The sequence below is a fragment of the Macaca mulatta genome, chromosome 9 (assembly GCF_049350105.2).
Source record: "Macaca mulatta isolate MMU2019108-1 chromosome 9, T2T-MMU8v2.0, whole genome shotgun sequence".
In the NCBI taxonomy this organism is placed as follows: domain Eukaryota; kingdom Metazoa; phylum Chordata; class Mammalia; order Primates; family Cercopithecidae; genus Macaca; species Macaca mulatta.
In genome coordinates, this window is record NC_133414.1 from 103,239,537 (window position 1) to 103,262,168 (window position 22,632).

The 22,632-nt window shown below is 39.2% G+C and overlaps 1 protein-coding gene across 18 annotated transcripts in view; it reads left to right on the forward strand.

Annotated features, from left to right (window-relative positions):
- The window catches only part of PCGF5 (polycomb group ring finger 5), a 130,894-nt gene that overhangs the window by 52,193 nt on the left and 56,069 nt on the right, over positions 1–22,632 (forward strand). For 10 of the 18 annotated variants that reach the window (XR_013398127.1, XR_013398128.1, XM_077946755.1 and 7 more), the window contains one exon: positions 6,760–7,054. Coding sequence is in view for 15 of the 18 variants with exons in the window: in XM_077946755.1 (XP_077802881.1) it covers positions 6,943–7,054 (112 nt within the window). In the remaining 3 variants the exon portion in view is untranslated. Of the gene's footprint in view, positions 1–4,217; positions 4,395–4,876; positions 4,903–6,759; positions 7,055–22,632 lie in introns of those variants that run through there. The other 8 variants (XR_013398126.1, XM_077946754.1, XM_028826651.2 and 5 more) reach the window with 2 other exon arrangements.

Consider the following 22,632-nt stretch of genomic DNA (forward strand, 5'->3'; position numbering starts at 1 on the left):
AGAAACCCAATAAAGAATACATAGGATCAGTTCTTAGAATGTGTGCAATTATTCAGTTTTTCAATAAACATTTATTTGAACACTTGCTTTCTGCCATCCACTCTGCTAGAGATATGCATAGCCAAGCAGTGGATCCACTGGGCTTACACTGTAGTGGGAGATACAGATGAGTAAATCAGATAATCTAAGAGTGTGATATTTGATTTGAGAGGATAAATGTGAGTCGTTTTGTATGAATATGGTCTGTGTGTATAGAGGAGGCTCTTTGGCAGCTTTGAGGTGCCTGGGAAGGTGACCTTTGAAATCAGCTGATACCTGAAACGATATATAAGGGTTGGTCAGACTTAGCAGAGGTGGGGAAGGGTGAGGGGATAAAGACAGGGTGTTCATTTGGAAGAAGACCTGTCTAGCTAACTAGAGAGTAAAGGGGTACATTATGGCTGGAGCACAGAGTTCAAGTAGGGGTGGGGACGCTGTAGAAGTGAAAGGGATCTGAAATAGCCTTATTAAGTGTTTGGGCATTATCCCATGAGGTTTTTTAAAGCCAGAGAACAGCATGATCAAATTTATATAGTTAGAAAGAGTCTTCTGGCTCTTCTGTGGAAGATGCTTTGGCAGAAAAGAGCTATAGGAAGACTACTTAAGAGTTCATTGAGTGATAGAGAGTAGAGATGATAGTGATCTGAACAGGGTGGCTAAATGGAGGGATTTAAGAGACATTTAGCATGGGATGTCCTTGAAAATTATTGGATTGTGGGAGAGGGGTGCAGTAAGAGAAAGACATGGTCAAGGGTGATTGGAAGTTCTCTTCAATTCTCTGTTCCCCCTACCATTCCTCCATCATCGATTTTAGGCAACCATAGATTTACAGTTATAATATTCATGGTCATAAAATAAATATATGTGGGCCTTATAGGACATTTATGTTCAATTATAATATTTTCTCTAATCTCTATAGGAAGACCTTTATATTATGGAGAGTAGTTTACATGTTAAAGGCTCTCTGTGTTAAAATATTAAATAGCATTCTTAGATATATAATTTGTAATAATGAAAATTTCACTTCACTTTTTTTTTTTTTTTTTTTTTTTTTTTGAGACAGAGTCTCTCGCTCTGTCGCCCAGGCTAGAGTGCAGTGGCGTGATCTTGGCTCACTGCAAGTTCCGCCTCCTGGATTCACGCCATTCTCCTGCCTCAGCCTCCTGAGTAGCTGGGACTACAGGCACCCACCACCACGCCCGGCTAATTTTTTGTGTTTTTTGTAGAGACAGGGTTTCACCATGTTAGCCAGGATAGTCTTGATCTCCTGACCTTATGATCCACCCGCCTTGGCCTCCCAAAGTGCTGGGATTACAGGCATGAGCCACCGCGCCTGACTGAAAAATTTGCCTTATTTAATATTTCAGGGAAATGTAAATATATAACCACATTTTTCAACCACATTATGTCACTAAAATTCAGTTAATTAATGATGTATTTATTAGGCAGGAAAGGAATGTGAACTTTTAGTATAGAACTGCCTACCCATCTATTGCCCAGCCATAAATGAAATAAAAATCTAGACATAAAATATAAAGTAATGAAAACATTTGTTAGATATACAGATAGCTCCAAGTAGTTCTAGGAGTTATTAAGAGCCATTTGTGGTTCTCTGGAAGAGTCTGGGCCAAAACTCAAATGCAACAATTACCACTTTGGGATTATGCTTCTTTGATAGGGAATCACCAGTGGCCACTTCACTCCTAAGTGCCATCTAGACAGTTATTTCCCTCCCTCTCCTCATCCATTCTTCTCTTTCTTTCTTCCTTTTTTAACAACAACAAAAAAATTTAATCTGTGGTTTTTTTGTTTTGTTTTTAAATGTATTCTCGCTCTTGTCCCCCAGACTGGAGTGCAATGGCACCATCTCAGCTCACTGCAACCTCCACATCCCGGGTTCTAGCAATTCTCCTGCCTCAGCCTCCCTAGTAGCTGGGATTACAGCCACCTGCCACCAAGCCCAGCTAATTTTGATATTTTTAGTAGAGACAAGGTTTCACCGTGTTGGCCAGGCTGGTCTTGAACTCCTGACCTCAGTTGATCTGCCCGTCTTGGCCTCCCAAAGTGCTGGTATTACAGGCATGAGCGACCGCGCCCGGCCCTAATCTGTTTCTTTCCAGACCTCCCTTAAGTTCTTGGACTTGAGAAGTACTCTCAAGAGATGTTAAAGAAAACTGAACCTGGCACCTTTATTTTGGTCTTGGCTCTACCAGGATCAGCTCTGTAATTATGAATTTGCCACGTCTCAGGATGTTAGTTTCTACATCTGTAAAATGAGAAAGCTGGAGTACATTATTGATAAGGGGACTCCCAGCTATGATTCCTTTATCCTGCCTTTTTTTTTTCCCCCTGGCCCTATATATCCAGTTGCTTCCAGGCCTTTGTTTACTTGAGGGTCCTCCTGGTACTTGAGATTTGTTATCAGAGCTACCCCCTCATGTTATAGCTTCCATCGTTTGTCCTCTGCCCCCACTGGCAGTACCAAGGGACTATACTAGGATAAGTAACTGGTAAGGAGCCCCAGGGGAAAAGGAGAGGCAGCACAGCAGCTGAAAGTCCCATGTTTTAATACTTAAAATCTGCATACACATCACACAGGAAAGTTGCCATTTCGCAACATTCCCTCTTACCATTACAATAATAATACTTTGTTATTATTATTATTATTTTGAGGCGGAGCCTTGTCTGTTGCCCAGGCTGGAGTGCAGTGGTGCTATCTCGGCTCACTGCAACCTCCGCCTCCTAGGTTCAAGCGATTCTCCTGCCTCTGCCTCCCAAGTAGCTGGGACTACAGGCACCTGCCACCATGCCCACCTAATTTTTGTATTTTTAGTAGAGATGGGGTTTCACCATATTGGCCAGTCTGGTCTCAAACTTCTGACCTCATGATCCGCCCACCTCAGCCTCTCAAAGTGCTGGGATTACAGGCATGAGCCACCATGCCAGGCCTATTATTATTATTTTTTTTTAACCAGACAAATGTTTGAGTTTTTAAACTTGTTTTTATTTTGTGTATGTGTGCATTTTTTAAAATTGGGGTGGAAGAGATGGAATGGTTGCTGAAGAGGGCAGAGGCAAAGCCACATAACACTTTACTACAAACTATTGCTGCCTCTCCAGATACAAAGCACAGATTGCCTTACAAAGGTTGTAGTTCTCACTCATCCCAAGTCCATTCTGGCAACCCCACCTCCACATTCATCCTCAGGTACTGCTCTATCACATGTTTGTGACCCCTTCCTTCATTGCTAACATATGTCATCCTAAAACCAGTCTTCAAGCTCGTTTCCTTCAGGAATACTGATTAACTGCACTTGTGATTGGTCATCAATCACATTTAAGCCCCCTGGACTTCATTGTTATTCTTTTAAAATATATTTAAAATAGTTTCAGACACAAAATAGGAAAATAACAAGTCATTTTTATATATTGTGGTATATATACAGTAATATCCTCCAATACATATTTTAAACACACTAGAAATGGGGTGATTTTTCACATATTGTTCTATTTAGTCTCTGAAATGAAAGATATGAAGGGTAAAGAGTAATCCTACTGCCATGAAGTTATTTGACCTCGCTTGTTTTCTCTTACTCATTGTGATTGCTGTGACTTATGAAGTTGATCCCAGCTTGGACATTGGCATATACGATTTTGCAAAATGATTCTTTAAAGGACTATAAGAATATGGTCATTTAAAGCTGTTTCAGAAAATGTATTGCTCCTACTGTGATATTAGAAATGGCAATTTTTAAACTTATGTTAAAGTTTGATTATAAAATGGATAGTTTCAAAAGCTGCCTTGGTCTACTGCTTGATGCATTTTAAACTTGAAATGGATCTTTGAACACCTGTATGACTGCTGGACTAGCGGTTGTTTGTTGGTTTGCCACTTAGAGTCATCTATCACTATATATAGAAAGAAGCTAACGCCTATCAGTTGGAGAAAAAGCAAATACTTTGCATTGACAATCTCCCCTACCCTCTATTATTGTCATTTTCTTAAGCCATCACTGCTCTGGCTTCTAAAATACACGTTTTTGAATGAAGGTTTTTGCAGTGAATGGTCTCTTGTAGGTCTCAAAGTCCACTAGAAAGAGTACTGGGCTTTTGTTTGTTTTGAACCTTGCAAACAGTAATGCTTCTTTACCACTCACCCTCCCCCCACCCTTACCCTCCACAACGTTCCCGTTTGCTTATAGTTGTCAACGACCATGATCTCTGGACGCACGCTACAGTAACAAGTTTGTTAGTGATTTTCAAATAAGGTGCAAATCAAGGGATGGCTTTGTCCCTACTTCGGCGCAGGTGGTACAGACTTGGGGAAGACGCAGCTCAGGAGACAAATTCTCAGGGTGAGTCAGTCTCATCACTGACCGTTGCTTTTAAACCCTCCAGGAAAAATATGCCAGTCATTGTTATGATGAAAACAACCGAAGGGGTGGATGGTGAGAATAAGAAGAACCGAGATAATATTTGGCCAGAGCTACGTGTAGCGCAGGAGCCAGGGCGGCAGCTGCACCTGCGAGGAGCGCAGGCAGCAGGCGCGGCCTCCGGGCGTGGTGGTGGGCGTGGCCGGGTGGTGGGGGCGTGGCCGGGCGGCGGGGCGGGCGGTGCCGCCGGTTGGAAGTGGGTGGAGTTGCCCTTGGAGGCGGCACCGGACTTGGGCCCCGAGGCCCGCCGCGCCCTATCGGGCCTGAGCCGAGTGGCCCCACAGAGCCGGCGCGCTCCCGCCTGCAGGGGGAGAGCGGACGGGGCGCGGGGACCGGCCAGGCCGCGGCGGGTGCTGTTTCTGTTTCACTTTCCTTCACTCTGAGGCCGGCGCGCTGGCGGGCGAGGAGCGGCGGCGGTGGTGGCCGCTGGGTAGGTACCGGGCGGGCTGAGGAGCTGCAGGGACGCCAGACTCCTCGCCCAAGTTTGCGCCTCAGGCGGGAGCGACACCTCCAGACACCTGCCCTGGCCGGCCCCGCCTGGAGCCGGGAGGGCCCTTCGGGTGCAGGGGGCGACCGGCCGGGGCGGGGGCTTCGGAGCCGTGCCTCGCTTGGCGGGGAGAGCGGCCGGCTGCGGACGCCGGCCCCGGGAAAGGCTGCTCGTTCTCCCCGGCCTGAGCAGCGCGCCTCTGGGGCCTGGGCCCGCGCACCTGCCGGGCGGGCGCGGCGGTTCTGGGACCGCACTGGGCTATGCCGCTGGGTCCTGCCGGAGAACGCGGAAAAGTTCCCCCTCACCCCCGCCCCGTCATTGTAAGTTCTTGCTTCCCTTAACTGTCTTGGTCACAGGGCTCTGTGCTTTAGGATCTTAGCACCACCCCAGGTCGGGACCGTGCATTTCCTCTTCCAAAGGACTCTCTCTTACTTTGGAGCTTCATGGCAAACCTGTGGAAAAGGCAAGGCAGTTAATCCCAACTTACAGAGGAGGAAGCTGAGACCCAGGCACAGATATGAAACGCTTTGCTGAAGGTCATACAGAGCTAAGGGCCAGAACCCTGATTCCCTGTCTTTTAATTATGCTTGCTTTCTGTTACACCCACGAATATGATTTCCCAAGAGAATAGGATGATTACACGCATTCCCTGCACATTCGCAGTGGCTATGTGTTGATGGAATGCCTTTTACCTTTCCGGTTGCTTTATACTTACCAATGAGTTAACAGCTAAGATGAGGGAAAGTTCCTGTTTATAGAATGCACTTAGGAAAATCAACACCTTTCATGTTGTGTTTTCTGAGAGGATACATATTTTACAGTTGAAAAAAAAAAAAAACTGAGACAGGAAAGGAACATTACCCAGGTTATGTATCTACTAAATGTGACCAGTTTCTGTTGAAGAGTTTTTGGTCTAATAAAGACTGTAAAGAATGAATGTAACTATAAATCAAAATAAAAGGCAAATGTAACGGGAAAGAAGCATTAAAAACTAGGGAAAGATTGCGCTGAGGATAGCATTGGAGAAGGGCTTGAAGGGTAGTTATAGTTGTCAACGACAACTGTCCGGTCTCTCCTCTGTCATGGAGACAGAGGAGAGAAAGGGCATGTTGGATAGAGTGCGTAGAACCTGCAGAGGAGACGGTGGGAGAGGAGTGATCCCTTCAGGTTGAAGAAAGTTGTTGAAGGGTATATTAAGGTTAACCTGTAGAAGGTCTTATGTGACAGAATGAGAAACGTTTTTCTGTTTGTAAAGAGAAGACGCTGACATTCGTTGATAAGAAGACCAAGTGTCACAGAATAAAATGTGTCTGGTAACAGAATATAAGATGGACTGCAGGTGGAGAGGTGATATACAAGTGGAGCAACTTGTATCAACTTGATTTGACTCGTAACTGGATGTAGGGTTCAAAATGGAAGTGGGGACTATTTTGAAAGGGAGGATAATGACTTCACTTTTTAATCTTCTAACTTGTATTGGCAGGGACTCCTAATAGAGCAGTCAAGCAGATAGTTAAAATGCATTAGCGAAGAGGTAAAGATACCAAACTGTAGTTAATAGCTTGGGGTGTCATTAGTATAGAGGTGATAGGTGAGGTTCCAGAACTGGATGAATTTGTCATTATTCTGAATTAAATTATAGCAAATTTGCAAGTTAATGATACAATGAAGGTTATGTTCTATTCACCTATTCACCCAATTGGGAACATGTAACACTTGCTGTTAATAGAATGACATTAATACTTTATGAGGAGTTTGACGCCTTTTTCTCTCATCTTTTTGAAATGATTTTGGAAACAGACATGGGAAAGCAGAACCACCAAAAGGAGTGATGATCAAAGATCTCCTGATAAATCTGGATGCTAATTCTCATGCCTCAGGACATCCTACTGGGAACGACGTACTAGCTCCTGGGATCAGACTTTCATCTACTTAGGACCCCTCTTTGCCTGAACTCATAAAGCCAGACTTCACTAGCCACGAATGGCTACCCAAAGGAAACACTTGGTGAAAGATTTTAATCCTTACATTACCTGCTATATCTGTAAAGGGTATCTGATCAAGCCAACAACAGTGACGGAATGCCTCCATACATGTAAGTGTTCGTTTAGGTTATTTTTACGCGTCAAAGTTTATATGTACATTTATTCCTTTAAAATTGCCATGTTTTGTTTTTATCTATGTTGTAACTTTTAAGAAATGAGTATTCTAAGAATTATTTTAACTTTGAATTAATTTTCAGAATAGTTGTCATTGGGATGCCAGTGGCATGAAATTTTGCTTTTGTTATTTGAATCTCAGTAGTTGACTTTTATCACATTGTAAAATATTCTAAAAATCATAAGCATATTATCAGTTATGGTTTTTTTAGGTGAACTATTTCAGGTTTTTTATTTTAAAAAAATTATACTCAAGGAATTAATCTCAGAGATTCTTTTAGGCTATGCAGACTCTTAATTCGCTGGTTCTCAAAGTGTGATTCCTAGACTAGCAGCACTAGTGTCATCACAAGTTCTAGGAACTTGTTAGAAATGCAGATCAGGCCCTACCTTAGACTTAATGAACCAGAGACTCTGAGAGTGGGCCCAGTAATCTGTTTTAACAAGCCCTCCAGGTGATTCTGAAGCATGCTTAAGTTTGAGAATCACTGTTCTAGTAGTGTCTTACCTGTGGAGCTCCTAGCAGATTTCATTCTCAATTGTCCCATTGGAAGAGGAAGAGACATTTTTTACTGCCACTTATGCCAAGATTACACATACTCTTTGTGTTTCTGCCAGCATGATTTCATTTTTTATTTCAGTGAAAGTAATTCCAGTAAGTTTTAGTTTAATGCCTAGTATGTGCACCAAAATAGAGATATACTTGATTTCATCTTAGCTTTACAATGACCTGGGAGCAGTTTGGAGTAGATGTAGGGGGAGAGAGCAGGTATAGAAATTATCTTCATTTTATGGATGTGGAAACTAACAGTTAAGTAACTTGTCTAGTCTCATAGCTAATGAGTGGTGGACTTATAGTCAACTCCAGAACCCATGTTCTTTAATATACCATAGTACCTTTTTTTTTTTTTTTTTTGGTAAGCCTTTTTTTTTCAGCTATTCTTGCTCTGCTGAACTGACATAATGTTATAGCAGTAGTTTTAAATGGATGCTAGATGGAATAATCTGGAAATGGTTGAAATGGCAAATTTTATGTTATATTTATTTTACCACAATAAAAAATAGAATCATCTGGGAAGCTATTTAAGCATACACATGCTCAGGACCCTGCCTGGGGAGATAAAGTGGGTCTTGTGGTAAGGTCTGGGCATGTATATTTTGGAAAAGCTCCCCAAGTGATGCTGATGTATACTCCTTTGGGGTATTACTGGCACATCTTATTCAATTAGCAGTTAACTATGTACTATCTTGTATTACTAATTTGCTGTTGCCCTGTATTGTTATTTAACTTGAACAGTTAATAATTAACTACCATTGAACAGACATTTATTGAGTACTTTCTGTGTGTCAGGCACTGTGCTGGGGCACAGAGGATACAGAAGGGCACAAGATAGTAAAAAAGTCTCTGCTCAAGAAGTATAATTCTAATAGGAAAACTAATTTTAAAAAATGCCATGTTAGTGATAAGTAGTATGAAAAGGAACAAAGCCCGATTGTAGATAGGAGACATGGAGTTATTTTATAGTGGGTCAGTCTCTTTGATATGATGACCTTTGAACAGAAACCTGAAGGGAATGAAGGACTCTGTGGATATATGGGAAGAGCAGTCTGTGTAAAGGGAAAATCAAGTACAGAGGCCTTGAGATGGAAATACACTTGGCCAGGTCAAGGAACAGCAAATCAGTTAGACGCCTATTACTGTAGGAAAGCTAAAAGATTATGGGGCCTTCAACCAAGGCTATAAGATATGAAATGGAGGTGGAGAATGGTGGTTGTATTGTGGACATACTTTGAAGGAAGAAACAATTGGCTACCCTAGAGTGGGGACTTTATCTTCTACTTCCCTGTTTCCCATTTCACCAAGCCTGGAACCTGGAGCCAGTCCACAGTGTGTTTTGTTTTGCTTCTTTGAACATTTGTTCATTGTTTTTAATTTTTGGATTCATCCAGCAAAAACTGCCAACTCTGGATGATGAGAAGAAAGCACAAACTCTCCCATTTCTATCTATATACTGCAAATTTTATATATGTCCTTTGGAAGAAAATTTTCTTTGGGTCATAGTGAAATCCCAATTTAACTATAACTTTTTTAAAAAAAGGAAAACAAAAGATTATAGAAGTATAAACAATTAGCTTATAAGCAAAGGGTGTATATATATATATACACACACACATATATATACACACACACACACACACACATATATATATATATATATATATATATATATATATATATATTCTCAACAGCAATTTAAAGCCTAAAGGGGTAAATTAAATGACAGTTTAACTGCACATGTCATCCTGGCCTGAAAGATCCCTTGGTGGCCATCAAGCCCCTTTAGTAAGAGAGAATGAACATTGTAGAAATGTGATTTAAATACAATGGTAAGTCCCAAATGTGGCCTTTATCATCAACAGAGAACACAAAAAGTAGAGTAAATGATGGAGTCAGGTACTCCATTGCGTCTCTGAGGATTCCGGTAGCCCTAATCTTTATATACTGTCAGGTCCTTTGATTTCTATGTTGTTTGTATTTATATTGAAGCTTATAGGTGAAAACTATCCCACTTGCAAGGTATCCCTTGTTAGAAATATTTGTATACAAACAAATACAAATCTATATTTATACAAATATATCCCACTTGCAAATGGGATAGTTTTTGCCTATAAGCCTCAATATAAATACAAACAAATATTGATAACATAAATTGTACTGCAAAGCAGTATTCCTCAGCCTTTGGTTGGGTCTTTGATATGTGGTGATATCCTGGGTTTCAACTTTTCTACAAGGTTTTCTCATATATAATGGAGGATAGATACAGTTGTTCTGTGATTTGGGATGGGTATAAAATAACCAAATGGGAAAGGCAGAAAGTGAGAAATGTTAAGTGACGTTGTCGTACCATATAATATTTTACATCTTGACTTAGGCAAATACAAAGAGTAACTTACTTATCTTATACAAAGTCTATGATATTATGATGCTATAAAGAATGAGTTAAGAATGAGTAAATGCTAGTTTTTATGGAGACTCATAAGAAAATATAAGGTGTTCTTACTATTCAAGTGTGAAATACATAAATAAAGCTTTATTATTGGTGTGCAAAACCAGACATAGAACCTGCCCTTCTGGACTCTCTGGTCAAGTGAAGAAAGAGTAATCAAGTTAAGAAATGTAAAAAACAAACAAACAAACAAAGAAAACAAAAAGATGCTGTTAAGTGCAATGAGGAATGACAGGGGGTGATATAATAGCAGATGTGTATCAGGATACTGGAGCAGAATGATATGCAGAAGAAACTCGTGTTTTGTGAAATTCCTAAAGCTACAGATCATATACCATCTCAGACAGATAGTAACCCTTAAGTAGTGGTGCAGAGGACTACATATGGGCCGGAGGCAGGGATTATTAGTAGCTCCCTCTGCTTTGATAGGGGTAAATGAAGTTACTTCAATCTTCTTTCAGACGACTATGCAAGTGCATTTCAACTCTTTTCTCCATCTCAAACCAGATAGGTTGGTGCTTCCCCACTCTCTCAGAGAGAAATTCTGGAGCCAGCACTGCTGGGCTGCTCTGTAGATGTAGGTAGATGTAGAAAGAAGGGCCCGAAAAGTGAGCTCGTCAAAAGGAAATAGGAGGTAGAGATGGTGGGGCAGCCCAGGGTCCTGCCAGGAGATGCAAAAAATCATGTCATCATATCACATGATCACATTTGATCACATGATCAAATCAGCATCATAAAAACCACATCTTTAGACTCTTTTCACCTACTAATACTTCTTCCCTTCAGTAGGCCAGGGACATTTGATAAATAGATAAAATTTTTAAATGAGTTAAAATATTCAAACACAAATGAGTTTTAGCTTTAAATGATCACTTAATACTAGATGAACTAAATCCACATTAACCATGGTTTACATGGCTGTGAGATAATTTTAATAGCCTAACAAACCAAAAGAAATAAACACATAATTTTTGCACAAATAATTATTTTGTTATTTAAACTAAGTAATTACATATCAGCACTTTGCTAGCCACTGGGGGTACAGTGGTAAATAAGATAAATGTGAAATATGTACACTATTGAGCAAACTTATATGCCAAGAAGAAATTTCTAACACATGTATTTAGATGTTTGTTTTTTTTTCCTGTGTGAACTCATGTATCCTGAGACTTCAGCTACCTATGCTGAGGCCTCTCAAATCTATTTTTGGCTTACACTTTTCTTCTCAGCTGCAGAATCCTACTGGATGTCCACTTGGATGTCCTGAAGCCACCTGAAACTCAGCATATCTACGAATGATCAAATGGGATGCCAGCGCTCAGTTATCCAAGCAAGAAATATGCTACGTGCTTGACTCTACCCTCACAAAACTGGGCAAAGTCCTGCTGGTCTCTCTCCTTAATAGTTCTCAAATCTGTCCCTTTAGTTTCATCCCTCTGTTACTGTTCTCATTCAGGTTCTTATTACATCTCACCAAAGCCACTGCTGCACATTCTTAACTGTGTCCAAGTGGTAATAATTAAAAACAGCTTACTGTCTTTATCATTATCACTCTTAACCCACCCTAAAATTTCCTAAAGGTATCCTGTTGACCTCAGGATACATTAAAGCTACTTAGTGGTAACTGGTTTCTGCCTACCACTTCCTCCCCTACCACCTAACACTCACACATATAAATACTTGGTTCAACTGTTTGCTCTCCTTGAAATGAATGCCTCCTCTGTGCCCAGCTAGCAGTTACCCATCCTTTAAAACTCATCCCCTTTAAAACGTGCCCTACCACGTGTAGATTTGGGTTAAGTGTCTCAATAAAATCTTAAATGAATAAATGCATGGCTAGTAAGTTATTTTATTGTGTATTTTTCCTTTCAAAGATTCAAATGCAGTGATAGGTAACCTGAAATGCATATAGGCAATGTTGGTTAGGAATCACAAATTTAGAAAAACTGTCTCCTAGGATCTGCGTAGGAATCTTTGGGGTCTTAGGGAGAGGGAGAGACTCTGGACTGGGGACTAGAAATTGATGGCCCTAGATTAAGGGATGTTCTGTCTCTTTCACCAGGTGACCCTGGTGAAAAGAGAAACTTTAAAGCTGCTTAGAGAGTATCTGCTGGGTGTGGTATAGGTTGTTGATTTAAAATGAAAGACTTTTTACTTTAAGGACAAAGAAGCTTTGTTCCAGCAGCTCAAATGTGACCAGTACAGTGTATTGGTTCTTAACCCTTTTGTGGTCAGAGGCCCCTCTAAGAATCTAGTGATTCTTTCCTCAGAAAAAAAAAAAAGGATGTTTATAGACAGAATTCTGTGGTACAGAAAAGGAAAGCTTTCTTTCCTCTTTCTGCTCCTCAGAGATTATGGCAGTAATCCCTAACCTAAGAATAAATTCTTTGCAAAAACACATTGTTATACTTATTTTTTAACTTCTACAAAGAAGGATTAATTGATAATATAGTTGATGTGATAAGAGACTCAGCAATTTTATGTGGTAATATGTAAGAAGGAATAACCATAAGATGACAGAATTTAAGTACTACCAACTATTTATTGTTTTTGAACAAATACAAATACACAAGTACTTAAGGTACAGAGAACTCATGATGCTCTGATATTCAATATTTTAAAATCTTGCACTACATACACATGCTACTCAAAGTGAAATCTCTGAATTAGCTGCATCCACCATCAGCGACATCACCTGGGAACTTATTAGATAGAAGCACAAATTTTTGGGCTTCACTGTAGACTTACTGAGTCAGAATCTCCGGAGAGAAGGCCAGAAATCTTTAGTAACGAGCCCTGCAGGTGATTCTCTGGTACACTAAAGTTTAAGAAGCACTGCTCTGGACCAGACATTTATAATACTAGCATCCTTTAAGGTAGGCAGTTTGTACTTTTAATCATAGAGTTGTTAAAATAAATGCTAATAAAGGAATGAAATATTAGCTATTGTTTTATTGAATGTTTGTTATATGGAGCATCATGAGCTTTACATTTCATTGTTTTATTTTACCCAACCAAGAACCCTTCTAGTTAGGTGGTATTATTTAAGCATCAACAAATGTTCATTAACTTTTACATGTGCCAGTCATTATTCTAGCCACTGCAACACAGCAACAAATAGAACAGGCATAGTCTGTGCCCTCCTAGAACTTAATGTTCTAATAGGACAGACAGACAATAAGCAAGTAAAGTGGAATTTCAGGTGCTATGCATGAAAAATGCTATGAGTTAAAAACAGAAAGGTCTTTCTTGGGAGTGGCCATCTGAGCAGGAACTAAAATAATAGGATCAATCTATGAAAAGGTTTAAGGGAAGAATATTTCAGATTCTTATTCTGGAGGTAAGGCTGAGAAAGGTTAAGTAACAGCCAGTAAGTGCTAAAGCTGAGTTCTGAATCCTGGATATGTGACTCAGGTACATCTATATCATATATGTTATGACATTTTCCTAATTTTATTTTTCTTCTTTCTGCTTAGCTTTATTTTCTAAAATTTTTTTAAGCAACATGTTAATTTAAAATTCTAGTTAATATTTATAAAATAAACCTCTTCTGTGTTTTCCTGACTATGTAACTGTTATGTACCCAATACTGATCCGCATTTATTATTCTGAATGAATAGCCATTTTAATGAAAAAAAGATATAAATTGAATTTCCAATAATGTATTCTTAATAAGAATAAAAAACATATTTTGGAATAAAAAAGACTAAAATAGAAATTATATTTATACTCTCAGTAGGTACAAATATGATGTTTTAAGATATACTAGAAACGATGTCATTGGTATACTGATGTTACATATTTCAAACAGTATTTTGGCAGAAACTAGTCATTCATTCATGAAAGTGATTATAGTGTTCATTTTGATGACTTTTTAAAAATAAGAATAATTGTAGGTCTTAATCTCAGTGTCATCTATTATTAGTATTGTAATGTTAAAGAAGAATTATGTGTATCGTTCTTTTAGCTTTTGAAACTATGAATTAGGTAGCAGGGAATGTTTAAATAGTCGAACAAAGCGTCAATAGTGGACGCTAAAGCACAAAACCAAAGGATAACAGAAGTAAAAAAGTAAAATCTTCTATATTGACTTATAAGAATATATCTTGGTCAGAATGAGTTGGGACTGATATCAGTGTCGGGTTGAGAAAAAGTATGTAACCTAAAATACAAAAATATTCATGGTTAGAAATCATCAGTATACAGGTATGTTTAAGAGTCTAGCACAAGGGTTCAATATAAGCATTATAGACAATTAGTCTAACTTCATAAAAAAGACAAAAGATAATTTTCATTTAGATATTCTGAAGACTTCACAACTACTGATGTTTTATATGTACTGGTTTTTACCAGTATTATATCAAAAATGTTAAAACCAGTGAGCAAAGCTATATTTTCTCAGAATATATATGTATTCGTATATACATATATGAATATATAATGTCAGAACCACTGACATTCAATTAATAGAAAATGATCAATGTTATATTTTAGTTTATATTGAACTAACTTATTTATTTATTTAGAGACAAGGTCTCACTCTGTTGCCCAGGCTGGAGTGCAGTGGCAAAATCTCGGCTCACTGTAACCTCCCTACCCCGCTTCCATCCCCCACAGGCTCAAGTGATCTTCCTACCTCAGCTTTCTGAGTAGCTGTGTTACAGGTGTGCACCACCATGCCCAGCTAGTTTTTTTGTATTTTTTTTGTAGAGACAGGGTTTGGACATGTTGCCCAGGCTGGTCTTGAACTCCTGGGCTCAAGTAATCAATTTGCCTAGGATTGATTAAAGTGCTAGGATTATAGGTGTCAGCCACCGTGCCCAGCCTTTTTTATTTTAGAGACGGGATCTCACCATGTTGCCCAGGCTGGTCTCGAACTCCTGGACTCAAGCAATCCTCCCACCTCAGCCTCCCATAGTGTTGTAATTACAGGCATGAGCCACCAGTGCCTGGCCTAACTTACTTTAATTGTCAAAAAAATTACTAGTAAACTCAGTCTCCTCCCTTGCTTTAGTTGAAAATGTAAGCTGCTTTCTGACTTGACTGCAATAGTAACACGTGTAGGGTCTACAATTTTGGTTCCCTTTAGTACTCCTAACCATTGTGTTCTCATTTATATTATAAATCATTACAAAGCATTTTGTCTTCCAGATACAATTCTAGGCACTTGAGACTCATCAAGCAACCTTGTAGGCAATAAACAAATCATAGTGTGTATTATATTAGGTGATAAATACTGTAGAAAAGGGGAAAGTCAAGCTGAGTAAAGGAAATTGGCCAGTGAGGTGTTACAATTTCAAGTAAACTTGTGTTCAGGGTAGGCCTCATTAAGAGAGTGACTTCTGAACGAAGACCAGGTAAAGGAGTTAGCCAGATATGTGAGGGAAGAGGTGTTTCTGGTAGAGGGAATAGCAAGATTAAAGACTCTAAAGCAGGAGTGTGACTGACTTGTTGAGAAATGACCTGAGTCCCATATGGCTGGACAGCAGTGAGTGAAGGAGTGTTAGAGGTGATGGGGATGGGCATGGCCACAGGCACATGACACAGTTCTTGTAGAGCCATCTTAAGGATTTTGCTTTTACTCTGAGAGAAATGAAGATCCATTTCAGGCAGGATCATATAATAAGAATTATATGATCTGATTTATGTTTAAAAGAATCACTCAGACTAGTATGTTGAAAGCAGACCTGTTAGGAGGCCACTGCAGTAATCCAGGCAGGAGATGGTAATGGCTTGCATCAAGGTGGTGGTAAAAAGTGATCAGAATCTTAATAGGTTTTGAAGGTAAATTCATATTTGCTAATGAATTATATGTGGGTCATGAAAAGAAAAAGGAATGTAAGCTATAACATATTAAAATGGACATGTCCATTTGAGAGTTGGACTTATGACTCCTGGAAGGAGCAGCATATGGATCATTATTTAAACAATGAAAGTTTGAAGGGAGGACCAAGGACTGAGCCCTGGGGTACCACTGTGTCAACTACTTATCAGGAAGAAAAGGAGAAATGAGTGAGATAGGAGGACAATGGGAAGAGTGGGTCCTAGAAGGCAAAGTAAACACATAGTGTTGAGGAGGTGGGATCAACTGTGTTAAGTGGGTTAAGATGAGGTTGAGAATAGACCTCTAGATTTAGTAATGCATAGGTCATGGTGGTCTTTTCAAGTGCAGTTTCGATGGAGTGGTAGGAGCAAAAGTCTGGATAATGTCAGCAGATGGAAAATTTTTTATTTTCTGGTTTTGAATATTATACTATGAATACATAAGTATTTAATCTTAATAAAGTAAAGTGAAAAAAGAATGGGAAGAGATGAATTAAAGAGAATAAGTGCCAGTATCTCTAGGAGTTTTACTGCAAAAGAAAGCAAATAAATAGCTAATAGGGGAAGTAGGGTCAACAGAAGTGGTTTCATAGGGTTCTTTTTGAGCTGGGGAAATATGTTTAAATGTCATTAAGAATCTTCAGTAGATGGCAAAAGATGTAAGTGAAAGGGGACAATTACTGGATCAATGTTCTTAGGTCATGGTGACAGGATCTGGCATATAGGGTGAAGGATGGCTTCAGATAGGTACATGAAGTTCTGGAAACAGACAACAACACAAAGTATAGATGCTAGTAGGTGAATAGGTGTGGTGGTAAAAGTTATGTTTGTTTCAGTTATTTTATTTCCTCTTGTTTTCAGTAAAGTAGAAAGTGAGGTCCTCAGTGGAGAGTGAGGATGGAGGAGGATATATTGAGGGGTTTGAAGAGAGAGGAGAAGGTATGAAATACTGGCAAGAAGCGTAATGGACTTGGGGCATTGAGTATGACAGCCTGGCAGATGAAGGATTCACTTGAGGTTCATGGTCATGAATGTAAGGTGAGAGACCAGTCAGCATGGTTGCATGCTTTTCTTCCACAAAGTTCCACTGTAGTCTTGTAGAGGCAGAGTATATAGAGAGTTAGATAGAGTTAGCCAGGATTAGAGTTTAGTTAAGCAAGTATGACCAAAGAAGAGAGGGGAAGGGGAGTCGAAGTACAAAAGAGTGATGCTATCAAGGGTATGTGTGAGGAATTGATTATTTTGATTGATCATGAAATTTATATTGGTAAGAAGGGGAATGAGGCCATCGCAGCACTCACTGAACTACCAGCCTCTATGACCTTGGGGGTCCCACATGACTCTACAAGTCAACCTACAGAAGTAGGGTAACCTTTTCTACCTTCGTAGACCTTTCAGGGTCTCCTGGCTTCCTCAGTCTAAGATCCCCAGACCATGCTTAACCCCCCAGGCTGTTTCCTAACCCTGTTCAGGCAAGGTGTGCCTCACTGCCTGTTGCTTTGTCTTAGCAAAAAAAAGAATAAAGTGTTCTACTCAGTAGAAGATAATGCTGTCCTTACGGTTCTCTGTGAAATTGCAACTCATGTAGGCCTTTGAAAGAAATGTGCCAATATATGCACATTATATAATACATATAATACATACACATACATAAGAGAAAATATATATATACATACATACACATACATAACAAGAGAAAAATTAGTTCATTATATAAATAAAACAAGAAGATGCATGGAAGCAAATTACACCTATTCTGGATTTTTAAAATTAGTGTTAGTTTCACATGTAAGAATAGGTATCAAAAGCAGGAAACTGATGCCTCTTCTCTTTGAACATGACCACAGTTTACTTATAAACTATTAACAGATAAGAGTTTTCAAGACAAAAATGTATATAAAATGAGCATTATCAAGAAATGTGTATGAAGATTGTGAATTGCTTAAGGAAGGAAGAAAAAATATTCTAAGTTGACAGATAATGACACATCCAAAAGATTTTAGCAAAGGAAGTCAGCCTTTGGTGAGTTTTAATAAACAGAGCATTACTAATGAATGAAGACACTTAAATACATGAGAGAAAATAGTATTATTGTTTTATCGCCAGTGATAGCAGAATTAGCACTCAAGAGCAGAAATTTGTATATTTTGACATCAAAGCTGGGAGGCTCACTCTCTGTGATACATAAGAGACCTGGGGGTACCACACATACGTCTAAGATAGCAACAACAAATGACCTTGTACCTTTTGTGTAGACACCCTCAAGAACTTGAAAATAGGAAATAGGATAATTCTATAATAGTTCAACTATGAAATCAACATGTAATAGTGCATCAGAACAGCTATATGCAAAGTAATTGGGAAGAGACAAAGCAAGATAGCTTCTAAAGCAGTGGGACTGTACTTGAATTTAAACATATGTTTACTTTTAACATAAACATAAAGCGAAGGAAAGAATGCATAGTAGAAAAGCATTGGTCAATCTTGGACACCCACCTCACCCTACCCCAGTAAAAGAAGTGTCCTACATACAAAAGATAGGCTCTTCCTATTCAGGTGAAGCAATGTATCTTAAACTTCAAACTTGAGTTGCAAACTATCACTAGGGTAGAAATGGAGGCAGGGAATTAATACCAGTGAATGATAGGCATTTCAAGTTCCATCAGGACGATATCCGTTATTTATGATTAGTGCATCAAACTAATCACAGTCTGGTATTATTCAGTATTCTGATGCTGATTCTCCTTATCATTTTATGCTCATCCAGTGATCTAATTTATGGTAGAGCTCACATTTATTGAATACTTAGAAGTTACCAGACACTGTAAACCAGTAAACTTTATATCTATTATCTCCTTTAAGCCTCACAAGAACCCTGTGAGATAGGTACCTTTGTTATCTCCTTTGTACACAGAAACACAAAGTAGTTTGCCTAATGGCAGAACTGGGATTCAGACCTAGGCAGTCTGCCTCAAGATTATCTGGAACAACTATGCTATACTACCTTGGTTTTTCATGTATATCTGCATTATAGGGAGAGAGTACATCGATCACAAATTCTTTAATTATTTTTTGTCCTGTCATAGTGGTTTCTTAATGGTGATAATAAAGTGACCTCTAATGATGGTTTAGCAGAGAGCCAAATCCTGGAATCGGCAGCCTAACAATGGTACTAGTCAGTCAGATTTTTGTGACTACCTCCTCGGCTGCCGTGGCCAGTGTTTCCCAGTTATCTTTTGGCTGCATCTGTGAGAGGGTTTTGTAGAGTTATAGTCCTGGTGCTAATCTCCTAGATATTCTGAATTAATTGGTCTGGGATGGAGCCTGTGAGTCAATTCTTTAAAAATTCTAATTAGTGATCATGATGCCCATTTAAATTTTAGAACCACTACTTTAGATAATGCAGTGGCCATTTCTCTATTAATTTGTCCAACAACCTAGTTCAAATCTAAGAAACAGTAAAAGTAGGGAATTCACTTAGTAAACATGAGGTGAAAGTTTAATGATGTCCATGATTAGGTAAATATAAAGGGCCAGGCATGCTGGCTAATCCCAGGACTTTGAGTGACTGAGGCAGGAGGATCCCTTTATTGCGGGAGTTTGAGACCAGCCTGGGCAATGTGGCGAGATCCTGTCTCTACAAAAATTAAAAAAATTAGCCAGGTATGGTGGCCGATATGGTTTGGCTGTGTCCCCACCCAAATCTCAAATTGAAGTGTAACTCCCACAATTTCCATGTGTTGCGGGAGGAACCCAGTGGGAGGTAATTGAATCATGGGGGCAGGTCTTTCATGAATAGTGAATATAAGTCTCATGAGATCTGGTGGTTTTAAAAAGAGGCGTTCCCTTGCACAAACTCTCTCTTTTTGCCTGCTGCCATCCACATAAGATGTTACTTGCTCCTCCTTGCCTTCTGCCATGATTGTGAGGCCTCCCCAGCCATTTGGAATTGTAAGTCCAATAAACCTCTTTCTTTTGTGAATTGCCCAGTCTCAGGTATGTCTTTATCAGCAGCATGAAAACGGACTAATACAGTGGCCCATGCCTGTAGTCCCAACTACTCAGGAGGCTGAAGCAGGAGGATCACTTGAGCCCAGGAGTTTTAGGCTGCAGTGAACCATGATCATGCCACTGCACTCCAGCCTGGATGACCAGGCTTTCTTTCTGTCTCAAAGAAAGAAAGAATAATAAATAATAAGTATATATATTATATGAATTTATTTTGATGCCAGGGACCAAATGTTATTAATTCTAGGATGCATTGCATAGTGGCTTGGATTTTAGGCCTGGAGCTGCGCAGCCCGGGGATGGATACCATCTCTGCTGCACAGCTGTGCAGCTGGGAGCAGCCTACTCAGGCTGTCCAGCACTACATTCCTCATTTGCCAAAGGAGGATAGTAACTGTCCGTACTATAATCCATACAAAGTTCTGAGCCCAAACCTGATATTTGATTAGTGCTCATTAAATGTTAGCTAAGTTGTTGCTTAAGTGTTTGCCCACCTGAGGACATCTTTGGTGAGCCTAACTCCCTTTCTGACCCAGGTGTTTCTTATGGGTATAGAATCTGTGTGGAGTAGCTGTTGAGAATGAAGACTGTACTTGGTCTGCATACAGAGTCTTAACCTTAGACTAGGACCTTTTTAACATCATTCTTGGACCAATTGGGTTAACCACTACAGCGGTTGAGCAGTTAGAGAGTTTGGCATTAAATCTTTAAGATATTTTTAAAATGTGCTGTACTGCTAGTATGGACTTCAAATTATAAACTAAGAATTAGAGGTGAGTTTTGTAGTAATGAGAAGTTTTTTAAGCATCTAAGGGAAACCAAATCTTCATTTTACTTTTTCCCAGTTTCACCGAACTTCAAGCCTGGATTTCCTCAGGTTCTAATTTACATAAGGTTGTGCTTTATTTAACAGTTCTTAAAAGCCATGTGGGAGATGTATCTTCTAGAGATTTTTTTCTTTAAAGGAACAAATAAACTACGAAAAGGGCTATAGACTGTTTAAAAGGAGATCTAATTGTACAACTAGACATGTTTAAGGCTCCTAAAATAAGGGATAAGACATTCTTTTTATATATATTGTAGATCTATGTAAATAAAGTGTGAAGAAAATGTATCACACATACTTTGGTTAAGAAAATGGATTCAAATATTGGGTTTAACCACTTATTAGCTTCATAATTTTAGACAACTTGCTTAAATTCTCTACTCAATTTTTTATAAGAGGCCAAATGCTATCTAATTAATAGGAATGTAGTAAGGATTAGATTATTAAACTGTATTGGATTAAATACATGTTGGTTAGGATATACATGGACATAATATGTTGAATACATGTGCATATTTAAGATAATGCCTGGTACATAAACCCATTAAATGTTAACTATGATAATAACAATAATGACAACTACCACCAAACCATCCAAATGAAAAAGAAAGCAAGTCAGAATATTACATTGTTCAGCATCTTAAAGTTGTCTTTTACTAAAACTATCTGAAAAAAAAAAAACATTGTCAGGAAAAACAGTTTTTGGTATTAGCCTCTGAAAAAAAATGTTTTCAAAAATTCACATTAAGGCTGGGTGCAGTGGCTCACACCTGTAATTTCAGCACTTTGGGAGGCCAAGATGGGTGGATTACTTGAGGCCAGGAGTTCGAGACCAGCCTGGCCAACATGGCAAAACCCCATCTCTACTAAAAATACAAATAATTAGCCAGGCGTGGTGGTGGGCACCTGTAATCCCAGCTACTAGGGAGGCTGAGGCAGGAGAATCACTTGAACCCGGGAGACAGAGGTTGCAGTGAGCCGAGATCATGTCACTGCACTCTAGCCTAGGCGACAGAGTGAGACTCCATCTAAAAAATAAACAAACAAAAATTCACATCAGAAAACCTGGATTTAGGTCTTTGTGCTGCCATTCACCAGAATAGGCAGGTGACTGGGCCTATTGAAACCTCTTTTCACCAGCAAAAGTGGAATAAGATACCCTATCTCAGTTGTTGGTGTGAAAATCAATTCACCTCTTGATAGGAGGGATTCTGTCTCCGTCTAGAATAGCACCCTTCAGTAGAGATAAAATGTGAACCATGTGTATAATTTAAAATTTTCTAGTAGCCACACTAAAAAAGAAACAAGTAAAATTAATTTTAATAATGTATTTAACCCAATGTCTAAAATATTGTCATTTCAACATGTAATTAATATAAAAATTATTGAGATTACCTTTTCTTGTTATGTCTGAAATCTAGTGTGTATCTTATACTTACATTACATCTGAACTTAAACTAATGCTTAGTAGCCGCATGTGGCTAGTGACTACTGTATTGGGCAGTCCAGATCTAGAATATAGATTAGTATTCCCCATCACTGTTCTTGGGTACTGGGGCTGCTTTGACCTTAAGCAATTAGCATAACTTTACTCTTTAATGTGTGCACCTTTGGATGCTTGAGCCCTACAACTCTTTCATGAGCAGCCTAGCTTAGTATAGCTTCTGAGAGGATGATAGGGTCCTACCCTTAGCTTTTTGGCTGATCCAGGTGAGGACTTGTTCTGGGCATGTTACGTACCTCTCTATTTGGTCAAGCCTGGTAGACAACCAAGGATTGCCAACCCGTTGAGTATGATAAACCTCTTGAACCACAAGGATCAGAGCTCCATGTCAGGATGGAGGCTTTT